This window comes from Melozone crissalis, unplaced genomic scaffold (assembly GCF_028551555.1).
Source record: "Melozone crissalis strain CALT ecotype California unplaced genomic scaffold, PUWL_Pcris_2 ptg000016l_1, whole genome shotgun sequence".
Classification (NCBI taxonomy): domain Eukaryota; kingdom Metazoa; phylum Chordata; class Aves; order Passeriformes; family Passerellidae; genus Melozone; species Melozone crissalis.
In genome coordinates, this window is record NW_026535794.1 from 31576098 (window position 1) to 31594608 (window position 18511).

Here is an 18511-nt window from a genome sequence, read left to right on the forward strand (position 1 = left end):
ACCTATTTTTTGAGTGTGTGCGGCACACACCTATTTTTCCAGAAACTGTTGAATTCCTGTTTGGTGAGACAATTAGATTAGTTTTGTCCCAGATGAGGATAAAAGAAACTTAAAGGTTTTTTTGTAGGCTAACCTGCACCCAATAAATTAGAGTTGAGGGGTTTGAGCACCAAATATTAAAAGATTAAATATTTAGATTTTAACACTTCACTGAAAACAATGTAAACGAGGCTGCACGTCCTGAACTCATCCACAAATTTTTAAAACTGATCTCTGCCTAGAAGTCAGTGCAATCAGAAATAGCTCCTTTTAGAAAATACCCCATAGAATACGAGTCATTTTTGTTGACCTCATTAGTTTAATTCCCCATTCTTTTCTTATTTACTCAGAAGCCACTAGCATGCTCTGGAAATCTGTAGTTGAGAACCATAGGGCTAGACCCGACATCAGCTCAGTTAAAATAAACTTCATTCTGTTATGCTCGATAAGTATCTCTGAAACATAAATACACAAACTATACCTCTACACAGAGGTATAGTTTCCAAAAAAATATTTTGTCCATTACTCTTCCTCCATTTTGGAAAAGGCACTTGCTCTTAAAACCTCCATGCAATTCACAAGAATCAGAGCTCCAGTTAACTCTCGCCACTCTTTTGTTACTGGGTTTTTCATTTTATCCAAGGTTGATTGCAGGTCTTGTAAGACGTCCCTGTAACCATCTCCATAATGGGCAGCCCAAGTGTAGAGAAAGTCATATGCAGGTTTCCACATCATCTGAAAATAAAGGGGGAAAAAAAAAAGTGGCAGAAATTTAATTATTCAGAAAAAAAGTAGCTAAATAATTGAAAAGTCATAGAAAAGAAAAGAGAAAATAAGTGTTTAATCACTAGGGATGCTGAAATTCTTTATAAAAAGAGGCGTGTTGATATAAAAACTCCAGTAATCTTAATCACATTATTTCTATGAAACTCTCAAGTTCTCAGAGAGGTAAATAATAGATAAATTCTTCATTCAGATGATTATCACCAAGGCAAAATATATCCTTATCTGAAACTATAAGTCAAAGAACAAGAATGGAAGGAAAATACTTTTCATCTTTTGCAATGCATATGCCCATGTCTTAGGCTGGGGGTGTGTATTCTATTTGCCCTCTGTTAGAGGTGAGGCAGTTATTGTCTGTTGATTGGGCAGTTTTCTTTATCTCTTCCACAACAAATCCTCCCTCCCTGGAGATGGCTTCTATTAGTGGGCCATTGAGTTTCACTGCCTGACTGATAAAATTACATCATCCTATTGTGAGACGCTCCGCCCAAGGGGAGGAGCCAAGCATTCCTACCCGGATATAGTCTGAGATTTGGAACACCAGAAACAGCTTTTCCCCCACTGGATTCTAAGAAGAACAGCTTTCCTCTCCGCTGGATTCCCAGAGGAGGACCAGGCCCATTTACACCACCACAGGACCCCCAGAGGAAAACTACACCCTTCTACAGGATCACTGCTCCAACAGAACCACATTTATCACTCCAGGAGGACTGCGGCCTCCATTTAATAGGACTGCTACCAACACCCTGACCAACAGAGTGTCAGGTCTTATTCTGACTCTGTCAGTGTTTTTTCTCTTTTTTATTCTATTGCATTAGTATTTTTAATTTTCCTAGTAAAGAACTGTTCCTCCTATTCCCATATCTTTGCCTGAGAGCCTCTGAATTTCAAAATGATAATAATTTTGAGGGATGGGATTTATGTTTTCCATTTCAAGGAAGGCTCCTGCCTTCCTTAGCAGACAGCTGTCTTTTCAAACCAAGACAACTCAGCAACAGTTTCCCTATTTGGTTGTGCTTTTGATGGTTACTACCCATTAATCAACATCGTACTGTCCCTCTACTCAGCCTGGAAATTTTAAACACGCTTTTTACCTTTCAGAAATGTTTTCTGACAACAGCAGCAGAAACCTTATCTGGCTACTGCCATAAAAGACAATAAAGGATGCTTCTAAAAGGATGTCAGCATCTTTAGGCTAAGGAGAATCTCCAATCTTTATTTTAGATATAGGGGCAACACTGTGGCAAAGGATGAGGGAAAGGTTGAGGTACTTAATGACTTCCTTGCCTCAGGTTTAAATACCCAGATCAGCTGCTTTCTGGGTATCCATTCTGCTGAGCTGGAAAACAAGGATGGGGAGCAAAATGAAGTCCCTTTAATTAATTTAGATTGGATATTAGGAAAAAATTCTTCAGTGAAGGGTAGGTCAGGCCTTGGAACAGGCTGCCCAGGGAAGTGGTTGAGTCACCATCCCTGGGCATTTTTAAATCACACATAGGTAATAGGGACATGGTTTAGTGGTGGGCTTGACAGTGCTAGATCATCTGACTAGCTGATCTTAGAGGTCTTTTTCAACCTCAATGATTCTGTGATTCTAACATGATTTATCTGTAAAATCTATTTTTAAAAAGGGTGGGAAAGCACCCAAACATTCTAAAAGAGGCAAGTCAAAAGCTTTTATAAATTTAATCAAGATATAAAATTTAAATTTTTTCCTGCAAGAAACAAAAGAAATTAAAAGATTATCAGTGCTTTTCTGTTTTTCAAACTACAATTTATTTGGTTTATGCCAAACAAATGGAGCAGATCTATAGCAGGTGTAATTTGTCACTGGTCTAACAACATTAATTAAGTTATAGCAGCATGATTCAGATACCAAGCTGGACTTTTATGTTTCAAAGTGCTGAGTGAATTTGTTCAGCTAACAAACAAAATAATTATTTTTCCAGCTACTGCTTTTCCAAATGTTACTTGGGCAATCAAAATTCTGTTTTCCCTCTCCTTATTGGCAATAAATGTTTTGCAAACAGTAATTGAGTTAACAGATGCAGGGATGATGCACAAATCCACAAAGAAACCCATGATTCTCCTGAAGGGTTCTGTCATTCACAGCTCTAACAGGAACATACTTATGCATAGCAATAAATGTATCTGGACTGATGACTCCACATTTTTATTTATGTATATACACACACACAAAAGTGATCAGGAAGTTGAGGTTTTTTAGCATCTTTTCCTCTTTTATTAAAAAACCCCAGTTTTTATGGTCGTGAAGGATAATTCTGAAGGAAATTGGTTATTTCCTCAATATGATCTTAATAATTTACAAACAGTACACAACATCAAGCTTTACTTCTTTAATTTAAGCTTCATTTACTTGATGCCTGGAGGAACTGAGTAGGAGGAGAATTTCTTTGCTCATAGTTCTGAACTCTTCTCCATATTTTTGGGCTATCTTTCAGCCTACCCAATACTGATTTTGTCATTATTTCTGTAAACATTTCCCTCAAATTCTGCTGTCATACCCAAATGGAAAAAAACCCTTAGACTTACAGCCCCAAAGTCTAATTAGTCTAGTCTAGTCTAAACTTACTGTCTCACAGTCTGATTAGTCTAGTTTCTACCTTGAGTTTAAGTAATAAAAAAGTGCCTTATCTCTCAGTGAATTTTCTCATTTTAGGTCTACAGGGGAGAAAGGTATCATCATTTTCCCAAATGAACAGTGCCTAATTTTTCTTTTAAGCAACTCCATCTTAGGTCATAACCGTAAGGTTACAGAAGGAGAAAAGTACATTGGTGGCAGGTGGGAAGAAGGAGATTGATGAATTCTTTTGGGACTTTTTTGGAGAGGCTAAGTTGAAAATAGGGGTTTTTTAATGTACTACTGTAAATATTATATATTATAACATATTTTAATGAACAAAAGCTGATCACTAATGTTGCATTTATGTTGGGACCAGAAAGATTCTGTATTCTTATTTTTAGCTTGATAGCCAAAGTAGCCAACAAGAGAAGCTGGTATTCCCAACAAGAGAAGCTGGCATCTCCTGAAATTCTGTTACTGGCTATGCTCTTTCTAGGTCTCTTTCTTTATTTTCTTACATTCCTGTTAAACCGGGGTATTTAAAGAATGAGGGTACACTTTTCTGTCTTCACTAGAATGTGACAAAACAATGAATAGGAAAATATGTTATGCTTTGACCTATGCTGAAGATCAGTCTGACTTTTTAATAAGACAATTGGCTGAAATACAAACCTTGGTTTCCTCTAATCATGCACAACTGATTTGTTTGCTTGTTTGTTTGTTTGTTTGTTTGTTTTAAGACAAAATAAAAGAAAGAAAGAAGAAAAAGGAGAATGCAGGGATCAAAAGCTTTACAAACTGGTCACCACCGATGCATAGTTAACTCAGCAGTAATCTACACACATCACATTAAACTAGTACTGCAAACACAGCAGTGGTTCTAAGGCAGATCCTTCTCCACATGCACATACTCTAATGCAATGGGCGAACTGAATTGCATTCAAAATTCCTAAATTGTGTCAAAGCAAAATCTCAGGCAAAACATTAAATCACTGCAGCATCCTGGTCAAGTCTCATCTCAGCTGTGCGCATGAGTTTTCCCTCTTTCCCACTCTCTCTGCTGAGTATGCAATAATGACACCTATGTCCACTGCAAAGTGATTTGGAATTTACTGATAAAAAATGCTTCATAATCTATGCACCAATTGTATGTACCTCAAGTTGCCTCTGTCATCATCTGCAAGAAAATTTCTCCCACCAAGAAAAATATGAAGTTTAAAAGCAGAAGTCTTTTTTAACCAATCAATCCTCCTGATGATGGAACAATCTTTGGTGGGGAATGCACTAGTTAATATTTTCATATCATCCTCAATAACTAATCAAAACTTACTAACCTCCTCCAGCTTTGCTGGGTTTCAGGTTTTAAAGCCAAAAACTACTATCAACCGAAAAGTTAGAGGTCAGGAGAAAGCACTGATATCCACTAGAAAGTACTGAAATTTAGGTTAGATTCAGAGGACATTGAGGGTACTCTGTGTTCACATGAGATACCAGTGCTAGAAACCTTGTGCTTTGAATTCACCCATGTGGACAAGCACAATTAAAAAGCTCACCCAAAACCAATAAATCCTCCATAGGCCCAATATAATCTTTGAGAAATGACACAGAAATACAGCAAAATTCTGATCTTTGATGTTGAATGTTCTCTGAAAAAAATAGAGAGTACTGTATTATAAGGTTTTAATTATGATGAATTTGAACACACTGTTTTGCCAGCAGATATTGTCACTGAAAGGCAGAGAATTTTCTGGATGGTCTGCCATAAAAATCTCTCGAAAACAAATGAATGTATGAGGTAGAAGGTAGGCTTCATGGAAAATCAAAACCCATTCAAAGCAAAGTAAGTGTTTATTTAAAATGTTTCTTAATCTAAAAATAAATAGGCATGATGCTGGAAAAACAGTTATAAGATTGTTTTATTTATACTGTCTGTCAGCAAAAGGGAAACATTCCCAAATAACATGGAGACCAGCAGAGTTTTATATTGTTCATGTCAATAATTCCTTCTTGTAGAAAGCTGGGGGTTTGTTAGCCAAACAGAGAAAGCTTAATAACTAGAACAAAAGTGAAGGAAATCAGACAAGCCACTGCCTAACAGTAAAAAAGAGAAAGCCAAGAGAGTAGACATGGGATTGAAAAGGCTGATAATTTTATGAGAAAAAATTGGATGAAGGTGCATCCAGGCTGAAGTACCCAGAAAAGAAAACAAACTACACAAAATAGCTCAAAGAGAAAAACTGGATCTGAGAAGGAAGCTATGATTGTAAACAACAATTATGGAGATAATTTTGTTGAAAAGTGCAGAAGCACATGAGCAAACACGTAGAATTTTGATCAAATATTGATTGGGGAGAGGGGGCAGAGTATTCAAAAGGAATAAGTGGTAGTAGTTCATGATTAGAGCAGAAATATCTTGATAGTTATCACCAAGCAAATGAAAACAAGATGACAGATGCACTGGATTCAGACAGTGGAAAGGAGTGGAAAGGAAAGGTTTGGCAGGGAATAAGTAGAACCAGCTATGGGGAAATAGTAAAAGGAAGAAGAAATTATCTTGAGTAGTGGTGAACCTGTGAATGGGAAATAGCAATTCCTTTGGAACCAAGAGATGAGAGAGAATGAATGCAGTCTGGATCATGTAAAAACCTGCAATAATCAGGAGATGATGGTCTAGGCAGAGGCAGAGTCAAGCCTGAATGTAAGCTCTCAAGTCAGAACGATCATTCAGCAAGGGTCATAAAAAAGGGATTTTCAGAGTAAAAACCAGTCTGGAACCTAGAAGTCATTGGCACATAACTCTGTGGGAAAGAATGGAGCTACTGCATGCTTTGGTGTTAGGGGAGAGAAGGGCAGGAAGTAACCTGGTTGTCCAGGCAGAGGTGTGCCAGGAGCAGAAGCTGACCCTCAGCTCAGAAAAGTGGACAAGGCTCCACCCCAAGTCTTGTGGCACATCTGACATTGCAAGGATGCCATGAGTACCTCTGGTCACCTCAAATGGCACTAGAGATTTCATTATTCACCTAAGTTTCTCCTTAGATCTGTATGCACTAAAATACATCTGAGAGGATAAATTGGCTTTTATACAAAGCTCAAACTTCTGTACAAGAAGATGCTTTACAAAGGAAAAAAAAAATTATGATGTACCTGACAAACTAAAACTTAAAGCATATATTTGCCACCTTCGTACATCAGAAGTAAAATTGGTGTCAGGGCTTCCAACCTCTTCTCATGCTACTTAAGGTAAATGATAAAAAGTGTTACACTGGCACAGAAAAGTATTAGTGATAGAAGTCAGCTTCCTTTTTGTGGACATAGCAAAAGCTGTGCAGAGTGTGATTAGAAGTGGCTCCTGCAAGGACCAGCTGGTCCTCCTCACTGTGTCTGAAATGACAGCAGAGGTGTGAGTGAGGACAAGTGGATAGGACTGTAAAAAAGGATTGAACTCAGCCCTGAAGCTCAAGACAGGAGCTGAGACCTTCACTGGACAGTGCAAAAATAAAGAAGCCTGCAAAACCGGGAAGAAGGAAGGTTCCTGGCTGTGTTTGTGCCGAGGAGGAAATGTGCATGCCCTGTTTGACCGGCCCCTTACCTCCATGGCTACTGCTCCATTTTTCCCGTGGTGGGGCACTTCGTAAGCCTCTATTTGCTGCTTTGTGAGGCGGGCTAGCTTCTCTGCAAGCTCCCGCCAGCTCCTGCCAAGCTTGACAGCTGAAGTCAAGATGATGGTGTCCTGGGTAAGACGTGCCACTAATCCCTGGCAATCTATCTTCAAAAGTGCCTGCAACAATGATTTTCATTAGTGATCCCTCACCAGTAATTACAAACAGAGCATTTTAATTCAATTTTATAGCGCCATTCTGCGTTTCTACATAAACAGGAAGATTTTTTTTACTTTTGTGTTCTTACAAATATGTGGGGTTTTTTCCTACAAAATGGTGTTGCCAACACTTTCAGAGGAAAAATGCCCATGAGCTTAAGGAAAAAAAAAATCAAGCTGGCATTCAGCTGCTTCAGCATTCCAGTGTCAAGTGGGTCCTGCCAAGCTTAAAGATCCTGGAAAAAATCATACTTCTCCAACAAAAATATTTAGCAAAAAAAAAATTTAGCTTCTTAGAAGTATAACATGAGACTTCAAAATTTAGTTAGAGCACTATTATACTAAGGTGTGGTCCTTAATCTAGGGCTTTATTTGAAAAATTACACATTGGCCAGCATCTTTTGATTTACTCCTCCCACAGAACTAATAATGTTTTTGACCATTAAGGAGAAATGCAAACATGAAACCCTTCCCTCCGCCTTGCCAAAAGAGCATTTAAAGACACTCAAATTAAAATGGTTGAAGGAGTATAACCTTGAAATGTAGATACATTGCATTCTTCTTTCTTTATTTGTTTGGATAAGAGCTAGTGGGAAAAATAAATGTTGGGTTTTTTCCTTCTCCTCAATTCACACCAAAATATTCCACTGAAAATGTTGAGGTTTTCAGGGGAAGATCAAGATCAAAACACAGTAATTTTCCTTGTTTTTTAGATACTGATTTTTACCGACGTATCAAGGATTTCTGCAGAAATCAGACATATGTGTGATTTAATTTTAAAGTATTAACCAATGAAGTCCTCACAGCAAACAATAGAACTTTGGTAGACAGAATAGCGAGAAACTGACTACAGTGCATTGTAGAAAATTCCCCTAAACTGGAGACAAAGTTGTTCAGTTTGTGTTTGCTCTGATAAGCAAGAACCATATAAAACACAAAAAAATGGAGTTTTTTTTTAAAGAAGTAACTGAAAATTCCACCCAAAAATTACATGGATGACATCTAGATTTATATCTCACTCTAAAAGGACAAGGACCTGTATTGGCCCTTCCTAGCAAAAATGCATAAATCTCACAAAACAGGACATTGAGCATCCTGGTCTAGTGAAAGGTGTCCTGCCCATGACAGGGTGATTGGAATGAGATGATCTTTAAGGTCCCTTCCAACCCAAGCCATTCTATGTTTCTATAAGCTTAATCTAATTATGCCCCACTTTTTGCCTGTTTTGTAATGAACTCTGTTAAACTGTATTCAGTTAAAAGTGTGGACAATTTTCACATTTAGGTCCCACTCTCCTTTTTGTAAAGAGATGTGACAGGCTTTGCTATACTTCATATTGGCTCAGTTTTATTCCACAAAGTTTGATGTGCTCTTAAGGATTGTAAGTGGCCACTGCTACCAAAATTTTCTGAATCCTGCTGAAATTTCTGTCAACACTACAACGGGGTAGACTAGTTTTGAGAAGTAAACTCAGTGGAGGTTTACAGTTCAGGATAGTCAAAAGGCATTAGATTAATAGCTACAATGTGAGTTTTTAAACATCCATTTTTGTAATACCTTATTTGCATATCAGAAATTTAATTATCTTCTGTCCCTTAATATGTTGGTCACATTTTCTGTCAGAGACAAGGAGAGTATTAAGTGACCATGAATTTCAAACTAATTTGCACACAGATCAGTAAGTAAATTAGGATTGTTAATAGTGCCACCTATTACCTGGAAGTAATTAGAATAAACTTTTGATTCACATTTGGTAGTATTTAGTCACATAGAAGTTGTCCAATGGCTTACAAATGAGGTCCATGAAAAGACACAATGAAATACTTGCAAAATCCTTCTTAGGCCACTACAGCATTGACTATGAAGTTGTAAAGTGTGGATAGAAAAATCTTGCCCTCAACATTTGGATCGAGATGTCCCTTTTAATTATAGGAAGTTAAGCTAGACATGTAACTTACCATAGACAAATATCTATGTATATATATATACAGATGTAGACATATAAATATAGACATAGATATAGATAGATATATAGACAGATAGATGACATCTATCTACATCTATGTATGTATAGTGGAATTCCCACAGTATAGTAATGTTACCTAATATTTCGCAACAGGAATGTGAATTTCTCAGGAAAGCAATTTACCAAGGCAAATGACAAAATAATTTCAATCATGGCTATTTAAAAACCAGAGAAATCATCTGAGTCAACCTACTAAATGAACACAGTTCTTGCAGCATTAATAGAAGACTGTTCAGAATGTATTGATCAAAGTATTATTCTTCATGAGAGTTTGGATGTATTTTCACCTATTGGTGTCTACAACTTTTAGTAATATATTCAGGTTTATAAAGATCCTGCAAGGATACAGAATCGTGTTTTCTTGTTCCTACATTACTAACAGTAATTTCTTGTCAATACATTTCCAACAAGCCAGTTAGCTCATGCAATACTTACAACAATGAGTTCATAAAGAAATAGTCTTTTTTTTTTGTTAGCATGGCAGTCTTGCTTCATCTTTTTCACAACATGTGCAACTCTTTCTGATTCTTTATCAATATGTGCCTCATTAAAGTCATCCAAAGACATATGTGAGTATCCCAACACCTCAGCTAAAGCTCTCCAGTCATAAACACTCTCTGATACTGTGGACAGAACTATCGAGTAGATATAAGTCAGTTTTTTGAATGGCAATGCAATTTGTTCAACAAGATTCCTGGTTGTTAGCTCACTGTCAGCAGTGTCCATAGCTTGCTCCTTAGGAATCACTTTAATGTTTTTGCAATGTACAAGACCAATCTTTCTTCTGAGGACTCCCACGTACCACTCTTTCGTTTTAGTTTGTCCAATGGCTTTAACTTTGTCTTCACCAAGCAGTGCTATTGTGTCTCCTTTAAAATATTCCAGCAAATAGTCAATCTTATTCTGACGTAACACAGTTTTCAAGGCCACTCCATAAGTGTTGACACTCAAAGTTTTGTCTTGAAACTTTGGATATTTTATTGTTGGTATCAAAAGCCATGGTGCAGACTTGATTTCCTTGCGGTTTTGTAGGCGCTTTGGCCTATTAATAATTCCACTTAATTTTGGAGCTGGATCAGGAGTCGTAACATGGAACTGTGTTACTTGGCTACTTTTCAAGATTTTAATCTGAACAAGGAAAACAAAGAAATGCATCTCCCTGCATCCAAGCATGGAAAACAGGAATTGTTGGCGGACCATTTCACCAGTTTTCAACTCCTCCTTTTTAATATTTTTGCTTTGATCTTCCATTTTTACTTGAAAGTCTGGATCACAGGATATCAAAGAAATGTTTAGGTCTTGTGGTTTTTCAAGCAGAAATGTATGCTTTCCCCACAGCTGAAACACCACAGGAGGCATACTTTTCCCCCCCTTTTTTATATCACAAATAGTGAGTTTTCCTGGAATGTAGTTGTGACCAAAGACTGTAAAAACTGCTGTAAAAGATGGATGAATGTATTTGGGACCATAAATTCCAACTGAGACTGTTCTATGGACATAGTCCCACACGTTAGTTGCTGGAGGCTGGATTCTGCTTGCTTGTATGGCAACCACTGCATACATCACATGACTCAGGTCAGTTAGCTTTACTTGTATTGTATCTTGATAAATATAGCAATTCTCTAGCTTCTTAAAAGGTCCTTCTTTGTTGAGACTAAAAAAACACACAATGTCACTCATAACTTGGCTGAATGGATCACTCTTCACTTTAGCTGCAACTTTCACTTCTAGGAAAATGGCTTCACTTGTGTTGAGGTTGCTGAGTGTAAGTTCTATCAGAGGACTTACTGTGCTGGACAGCTCATTGTTGCATGACAATGGAGGGTTAAGGATAGCCTTTAAACCAACTTCTTGGAATTCTCCTGGTAATACATGACCCACAGGGACATGAATGTTGATATCTGAGTCAGGTAGCTGTACCGAGCCCCCTTCATGATTCAGTTTACAAACTACATGAATGTCTGTAGCTTGTGTTTGTGCCCACCCAGGGCTGTGGCTCATGACTTCTAAATCCAGGCAGGACCGGGTGAGCTGTCGGTGGCTCAGCCAAGCCATCTTGTAGGCTTCACGGTCATTCTGAAGCCATGTCATATCAGAAACTGTAGTTTTTTGAGGTGCTGTCTTGTGAGGATTAAATCTTTGGTTATCAACAATATCCAGGAAGTCAGAGACACTCTTGGATCGTCCAGATCTTCTTGTTGAGGTCTTTCTTAGGAGATAGTCAATATCTAGCTCATCACCTGAGGAATCCAAAGAGTCCCTATTGCTTGAAATTTTAGAGAACAAATAAGGTTTTTCCTTTAATATAGAAAGACGCTTATTATTTTCATTTCTATTGGAAGCAGCTATGTCATGTACAAAAGGGTTGGATCCTGACAGTTCGTTCCAGAAAGGATTAGTCTTGGAAACAGATTGTGCGTGTTTGAATACACCAGGCCAGTCAATATCCAAATCCAGTTTACTTTCATTGGCATCTGTTTAAAAGAAAAAAAGAAGCATTTCCTGAAGCACGGAGACTTAAGATGTTGCATTCATGTCCAACTGATAGTTTGTTAAACTAAGAAGTGACTAGATTTTCCTCCTCAAATACACATAGATAATTTCAGTACTTCTCCTTCAGGTTTTAAAATAATATCAAAGTTGATTTAATTAAGAATCTTACTTAATAGAAAGACTGCTAACAAATTAGTGCTGAATAGCAAATTGGTGTTGAAGGATGTAAAGACACTTCTTTGTGGTGTTGATCATTATCAACTCATATGATTATTAATTAGCATTGAGTATGATAAAATTCCATAAGATTCAGACCATTATATTCCATTAATCTTTGGCCTCTTACAAAATGCTGTGGACTTCTTTCCTTTGTGTCTGTCTCTTTGCAAAGATTAAACAACTAGTTTCATTTTTCAAACACTGCAGACGATACAGATAAATGCATTATTTAAGATTCCTTTTCATGCTAGTACATGTGCATTTAATTGATAGCAGCACTCTTACAATTTGTCTCCATGTGTGTGGAATTTGTTATACTAGCTTTGCATCAGAAAACAATCATTGATATAAATTATGAGACCTTGTGCAACTTGAGGTTTGGAGAAAATTTTTTGTGTGACTACTAATTTTCTGAGATTGCATTTAAATAGACAAATCCAGGTGCATAAATTATATTTATATATGTTTTCTAATAAAAATCTCATTATTAGTAGAAATAATTATTTTTTCTGGAGAAGAGACATCCTTATATTTTGTATTAAGAATTGTTCAGAGAAGCTGGTTAACAGTTGATTGTGACTCACCCTTCTTGCAATGGAATATCTGCAGCTTTTTATGCTAAGGGTTTCTATTACTTCATTTTGCCATTTTTTTCCTATATATAGAGGCTATACTATCCCTTCTTTATATATTCTTGCAAAGAGTTTAAATTTTAGAGGGAAAAGGCATTATGTCTATTTCTTTTCACCATATCTATAGCTTACATTATCACACCTTCCATAGTACTTTCCATTTCCAAGATTATTCTATACTGCTCAAATGCAAGGATGACAGTGCATACAGCCACAAAAAGAAAAAAAATAATTAAATGTTAATACTTCTCTTTTTGTTTCCTTTTTCAAATTGTAATAAAAAGCCAAAACCGTGACGTCTTTCCACGGTTCTGGAAAATTCCCAGTTTTGAAGAACCAAGGTGGAATTTACGTGTTTGTCAGGTGCCTATCTACAAAGCTCTAACATTGCTTGACAAGAGCCTTCTAGGTGAGCTGCCAGGGGGATTGAGCCCAGGGGCAGCCTCCTTTTCCTCGAGCACTTTGTCTTAACCAGGGTCACCAGAGGGGGACATGCTGCTCAAGCACCACTGAAAAGTTCTTTTGTTTCTGCCCATAGGCCAAAATCTTTCCTCGTGCTGCGATATTATTACAGTCAGATCAGTATGGCATATTAAAAATATAGATTCATTAAACCCAAAATAAGCATAAAGGTTTTGTTTGGGTTTTTTTCCCCATCCTAAAGGGCATGTTTCTACAGGAAAAATATAAGCAGAAAACTCTCTCAGAGCCTGAGTCACTAGGACAGACGCTTTCTCATGCCAAGAGCATGAGAAAGCACAACAGCACAATTACTGGGGTGCAGCATGCCAGCAAAGAAATAATTCCTGCTCCACGGCTTACAGGCATCAGGCTTGCTGTTGTATCTGCTACTGGACAAGAAGCTAAGAAAATGCCTATCTTGTAGAGGGCAAAGTTTTCTCAGCTTTGGGGTTAAAATAGCACAGAGACTAAATCAACTTTGCCAAGACTCCAGTTTTTAAATTGAGCTAACCTCAAAATTAACCTGCCTTCATGGTCTTAAAATCCTAAATTAATCTAGTTTGGCTAAGAACTTCCTCCTCTCTTCCCCACCTTGACCCCCAGTAAACTTACTCTAATTAGCATTTGTTAATGTAACATTAAGGATTTCAACTCTCCCTCCCAGCCTGCCTGACCCAGAATTTTGCAGAAATAAAGACTTTAGCTGGAGAGCCTTAGTACAGAAAATAGCAGAAGAGCCATACTGTAGCTGTCTGAGGGTGCCCGGTCATCCACATCAATCAAAGTCCCCTCTGACCGACTTCGTGGAATCTCTCCACTGCTTAGGGAATCAGTTCCACTACTGGAAAAATTTTCCTCCTAGAAGACAGTTAAGCATATAAAACATCAGCAAATATGCAATTTGAAAAAGGGGAAACTGTTGAAGAATAATTGAGCATTTCCTGTAGAATGACATGAAAAAAAAGTGAAGGTAAGATGATGAGTAAATTTATGAACTTTGCCCAAGAGCGTCACAATCATGAGTCTTATGACTGTATGTACATCAAACCCAGCAGATGCTACAGCTCAAGTACAATGTGATACCCTGGCCCATAGTGGAGTCCAATAACTGACAAATTTAAGTGTCTTGCAATTGAAACTGAGCCAATTATGCAATGGCTTCCACTCAGGTCTTGAATAAAATATTTAAAAAAAAATAAAATAGACATCCTACCTCCCGTTTTCAGGTAAGTTTGAGTAGAATCATTAAGGGGATGGATCTATATCTGTTACTTTCCATGTCAATTAATAGAAAGTATGTTCAACCATTTCTGCTTTATTTTTCTTCTTATATTCCTCTCAGAAAGAAGATCGGGTCAGATTTCCTTCTAGTCAGCTCAAGAATACTTAAAGTACCATTCCTTAGAGACCACACCATCATAGCAACAGCCTAAGAGAGGATATTCAGGTCTCTTTTCTTCCTTGTTCTGGCTACAAGAAGTTCTGTTTCATTTTGGTGCAGTCCCTTTGAAGCAGGCAACAGAAGGATGAGCCTCTCAAGGTACATTGCCTAATGCTGGAGAAAGCAGGAATTGTTGTGACTCCTATAGAAAGAGGAGTTACAGAAATTTCAAGTGAGCATTTAGTATCCTACAGGCTGAAATTACTGTATCCCAGAAACAGAAGTTAGAGGAAATAAAAGATGAGAGATCTTTTGTGCAGAAAATCTCTTCAAGCTAGTGCTAAAAAGCAAGACATCATCTAGTGACTTTCCCAGATCCTTTCACACATCCTATATGTAGTGAGATATAAATATAAAGGGATACATTATATAAACAGATACATTAAGATATCTGGGGGAAAAATGAGACAAACAAAGAAACAAGGAAGAGGAAGGAAGACAGAAGGAAAAAAATCCAGAATTTTCTGGGGTCTGTACATGGGATACAATAGCTTTGTTTGAGAGCCTGAAATATTGCAGCCTTGTTACTACCGCAGCAAACATTGCAGTCTAAGTAGATCTCTTTTTATCACTTTTAAAATAAAGAAAAAAAATATTGGGCCTGTATTTGCTGCAGCTGTAAGAAAAAGGAATTTTCAGTTCCAGTTCCAGTAGGTGAGTTATGGGAAAAGGAAGCATGCCTTATATCCAAGCATTACTGCAGAAAGCTGAAGCCAGCTCTTTATTTTCATTGCCCAATGCCATGGTTTGAGATATCTATTTTTTCCTCTTGCAAGTGTAAATTGGTACTTTTTGCTCTTACCACAACAGGTACCTTCAGCTAATGGCAGTCTGTTCAGGTGTTGTTTTGTACACAAGCAGCATGCAAGGCTGACGTCAGGCAAAGCTCAACAGTCACCCAGCACCTTGAGAGCTGTATAGATTTTCAGGTTCCTTTGTTACCAGAAATCTCTTTTATTTGGCCTTTGGAGTCCTGATTTTAGCTAGTAAGTAAAGCTAGCCTCCAATGCCAATACATTCTGGCTTCTGCTATGACTATCCCTACAGAACAAAACTGGAAACTAAAATGCCTCCTTAGTCCCAACACCATTAATTCCAAGAACTGGTATTTCACATTGGTATAGAGACATCACTGTTTCTTCTGTCTCTGATAATTGAGGATATTTGATAACATATAGAGATTCCTTCAAAGGAAATCAATTTTGCTTTGCTGCTGTATCTCAAAATGCTGAAAAACTGAACACAATGTATAAACATGCAAGACAATTATCTCTGGCTTCTACATACACACTATGGAGGTTTAATCATGCAAGCATAAGGTATCCATAGTCTAAAATCTCAAAAAATATATAAAAAGTAAGCCTTCATTTTACAGTACCAATGTACTTGTTGCCAGCACTAATCTCTGACAGACAATTTGCTGATAATTCACAAGTGAATTTAAGAATAGTTCTTTAAATAGTTAAAACACCTACAATTACTTCAGAAGCTGCATAAAGTGGGAGGGAGTAAATAAGGATGACAAGAGGGCATAAGAGTGCAAAGTAACAGAGGCTAAAATAGGAAACTCATGGAGAAGGGAGAAGAGAGTAAGAGGGAAAGAAAAACAATCTCTTTACACAGGGGATTATATTGAAAGAGACATGACAACAAGACTGCATGTGGAAGTTTTTTAAACATAATAAAGACTTCTGCAAATAGAATAAACCATTTCCTTAAAGTTCCCTCTGGGAATTTCTCAAAATGTTCATCACTAGCCTGGCATAGAGATAGAAAAGGCAAATACTGAAAAGGAAAACCACTTTCAAAAATAATCCTCCACCCCCATGAAAGCATTTCTTGGTACGACAGGATGATGAGGGATCCCTTGTGATTGAGGCACATCTTCAGGCCAGCCAAGGAGAGGATGAGAGAAGGGAGGATATATAAACATTCCTGGGCAAAAGATGACCACATCTGGCCAGCATGTCAAGGGATGTGGGAAATGCTGGGGACAAGCTGTACACACACCCCTGGGTACTGGGCAATGTGCCTCCTGTGCTGGGTTACATCAGCTGACACCAGGGTTGGGTCCCACCTCTTCTCTGTTCCAGCCTGAGTGCTGGGAATGACTAAAGCCCCAGTTTCTTTCTATGAGACTAAGAAAATAAGAAAAGCAAAGGCTTACCCTTCTCCATGGATACATTCCGTGATAAAATAGCATCCCAAATTAAACTTTTGATAGCAGAAACCTATTAACTACGGACTTACCTGAACAAATTCTGAAGAACAATCATTCACAAGAGAAGTGAGGTGGATGCATATGGGATAAACAAGCATACTGATCAACACTGAAAGGGAAAGGTATGAAAAGCTTTCTCTGCAAACAGAGGGAACTGTGTATAGGAAGAACCGGAGATCAAGCTTTTCATTTGCTGTAGCAACTGAATAAGAAAGATGTAAACTGACAAGTGCTTAATGGTGCAAGGAATTATTTGACTGATGGCACGTCAATTCACAGTGGGAAGTCAGGAGGGAGCGAAGAAGTGAAGAGGTTGGAAAGAGATCAGCTGTGGAGGTGACCAGTGAGTGAACCTGAGTGACTGCTGAGAGATGTGGCACTTGTATGAGGGCAAGCAACAGTTTGCCAGGTGCCTTCTGCTGAGGATTGCTTGACCCATAAGAGCATGTAACTCAAGACTCAGAGCACTGCTGGCAGCACTGTTACAGAGGAAGAAAAATGCACTAGATGCCCTAGAGGAAGAAGAAAGTCTTGGGTAGAAAGTTCAGTTTCACAGAAGTCAGGAGACAGATTTGCTGCGGACAGCATTTTTTGCTGCATAAAATGCCTCCAGAAATTTTGTCCAGGTTTTACAAAATTCAAGTGCACCTTTTGTTTTTCCCAGTCTCACTACCAAAAAAAACATATCCTGCTGTGTCTAAAACAGTGGTAATGAAGAAAATAAGAAAAGCCCAAAGGCAAAGACCTTCCCACTGCCTTTGCCTTCAAAAACAAGAAAGAACACATTCCATTGTGTTTTTTAAGTATCAACATCCCAGACCAAAACACTAACAATTTATATTCCATTCTACCTTAATCCTTCTTCAAAAGCAGGTTTTGTTAAGAACAGAGCTCTTCTGTGGCCCTGTCTCCCCATGGATTTCTACATGTTCCCCAAACAGACAATGCTACCCTTATTCAAAAAGATCCATGGCCTTTGTGTCAAGGATGAAGTTCATGCATTAGCAGTGACAGAGCAAGAAACAGACACAGGTGTTGGTGACGTGTTTCATTCCTAAGGCTCACTTTTGGGTTAAATGGGGGAAAATTACTTCCTACTTATGTCGGTTGGGTTGTTGGACTTTCAAGTTCCTTTCTGAAAAAGGAGAAATGTAAATGCATCATAATGTAAAATAAAATGGTCCTCATCTAACCAAATACTGAGTATACTGAATTATTTAAATTCTATTATACAGAGAGAAGAAAATGAATTCTAAAGAGACAGCAATACACAGAAGAGGGAGTGTTTCAGAAGGACTGCCAACAGAAGGACATCACCAACAAATGTAAACCACTGCCCTTTCTCAGCAGACTAATATATTTTTGAGTAAACATTAGCTACAGTAATAAGCCATATTTTAACTGTCCCTTGGCTTTTGAGGCCTAGAACAGCTTTGTGCAGCTCAGAGTTTAATGAAAGGCTCTTGGACCCAAGTTACAAATCTTTGATGACAGAGCTGTACTGTAGGCAGTGGCAGTACAGCATAGCAAATGGAACATTCAGCTGAAGTGAGGAAGCCTTTGACTTATTTTAGCCTGCTACATGTGAGGCAATCAAGGAAATGTGTCTGTATCTCACTTATGGCAGAGATAAAATTGGCTTTTAATGTTCAACAGAAACATTAATTTAGTATGACCCAATATCTTGCCATTTGGGCTCTAATTATAGAAAGGAATTTTCAATAGATATATCTACTAGTTTACTCTGTTGTTAAACAGCTGCCAAGTTTGGTACCTACTTTTTCGATGTTCTGA

The 18511-nt window shown here is 37.8% G+C and overlaps 1 protein-coding gene across 1 annotated transcript; it reads right to left on the reverse strand.

The window, feature by feature from the left end:
• Positions 1-561: 561 nt before the first annotated feature.
• On the reverse strand, positions 562-16681 carry MACC1 (MET transcriptional regulator MACC1). Its single transcript, XM_054274048.1, has 5 exons — positions 16664-16681; positions 13799-13913; positions 9685-11723; positions 6996-7184; positions 562-774 (listed from the first exon to the last, which is right to left on the reverse strand). Exons 1-5 carry the CDS (start codon positions 16679-16681, stop codon positions 562-564), a joined length of 2574 nt encoding a protein of 857 aa, XP_054130023.1.
• Positions 16682-18511: the final 1830 nt, after the last annotated feature.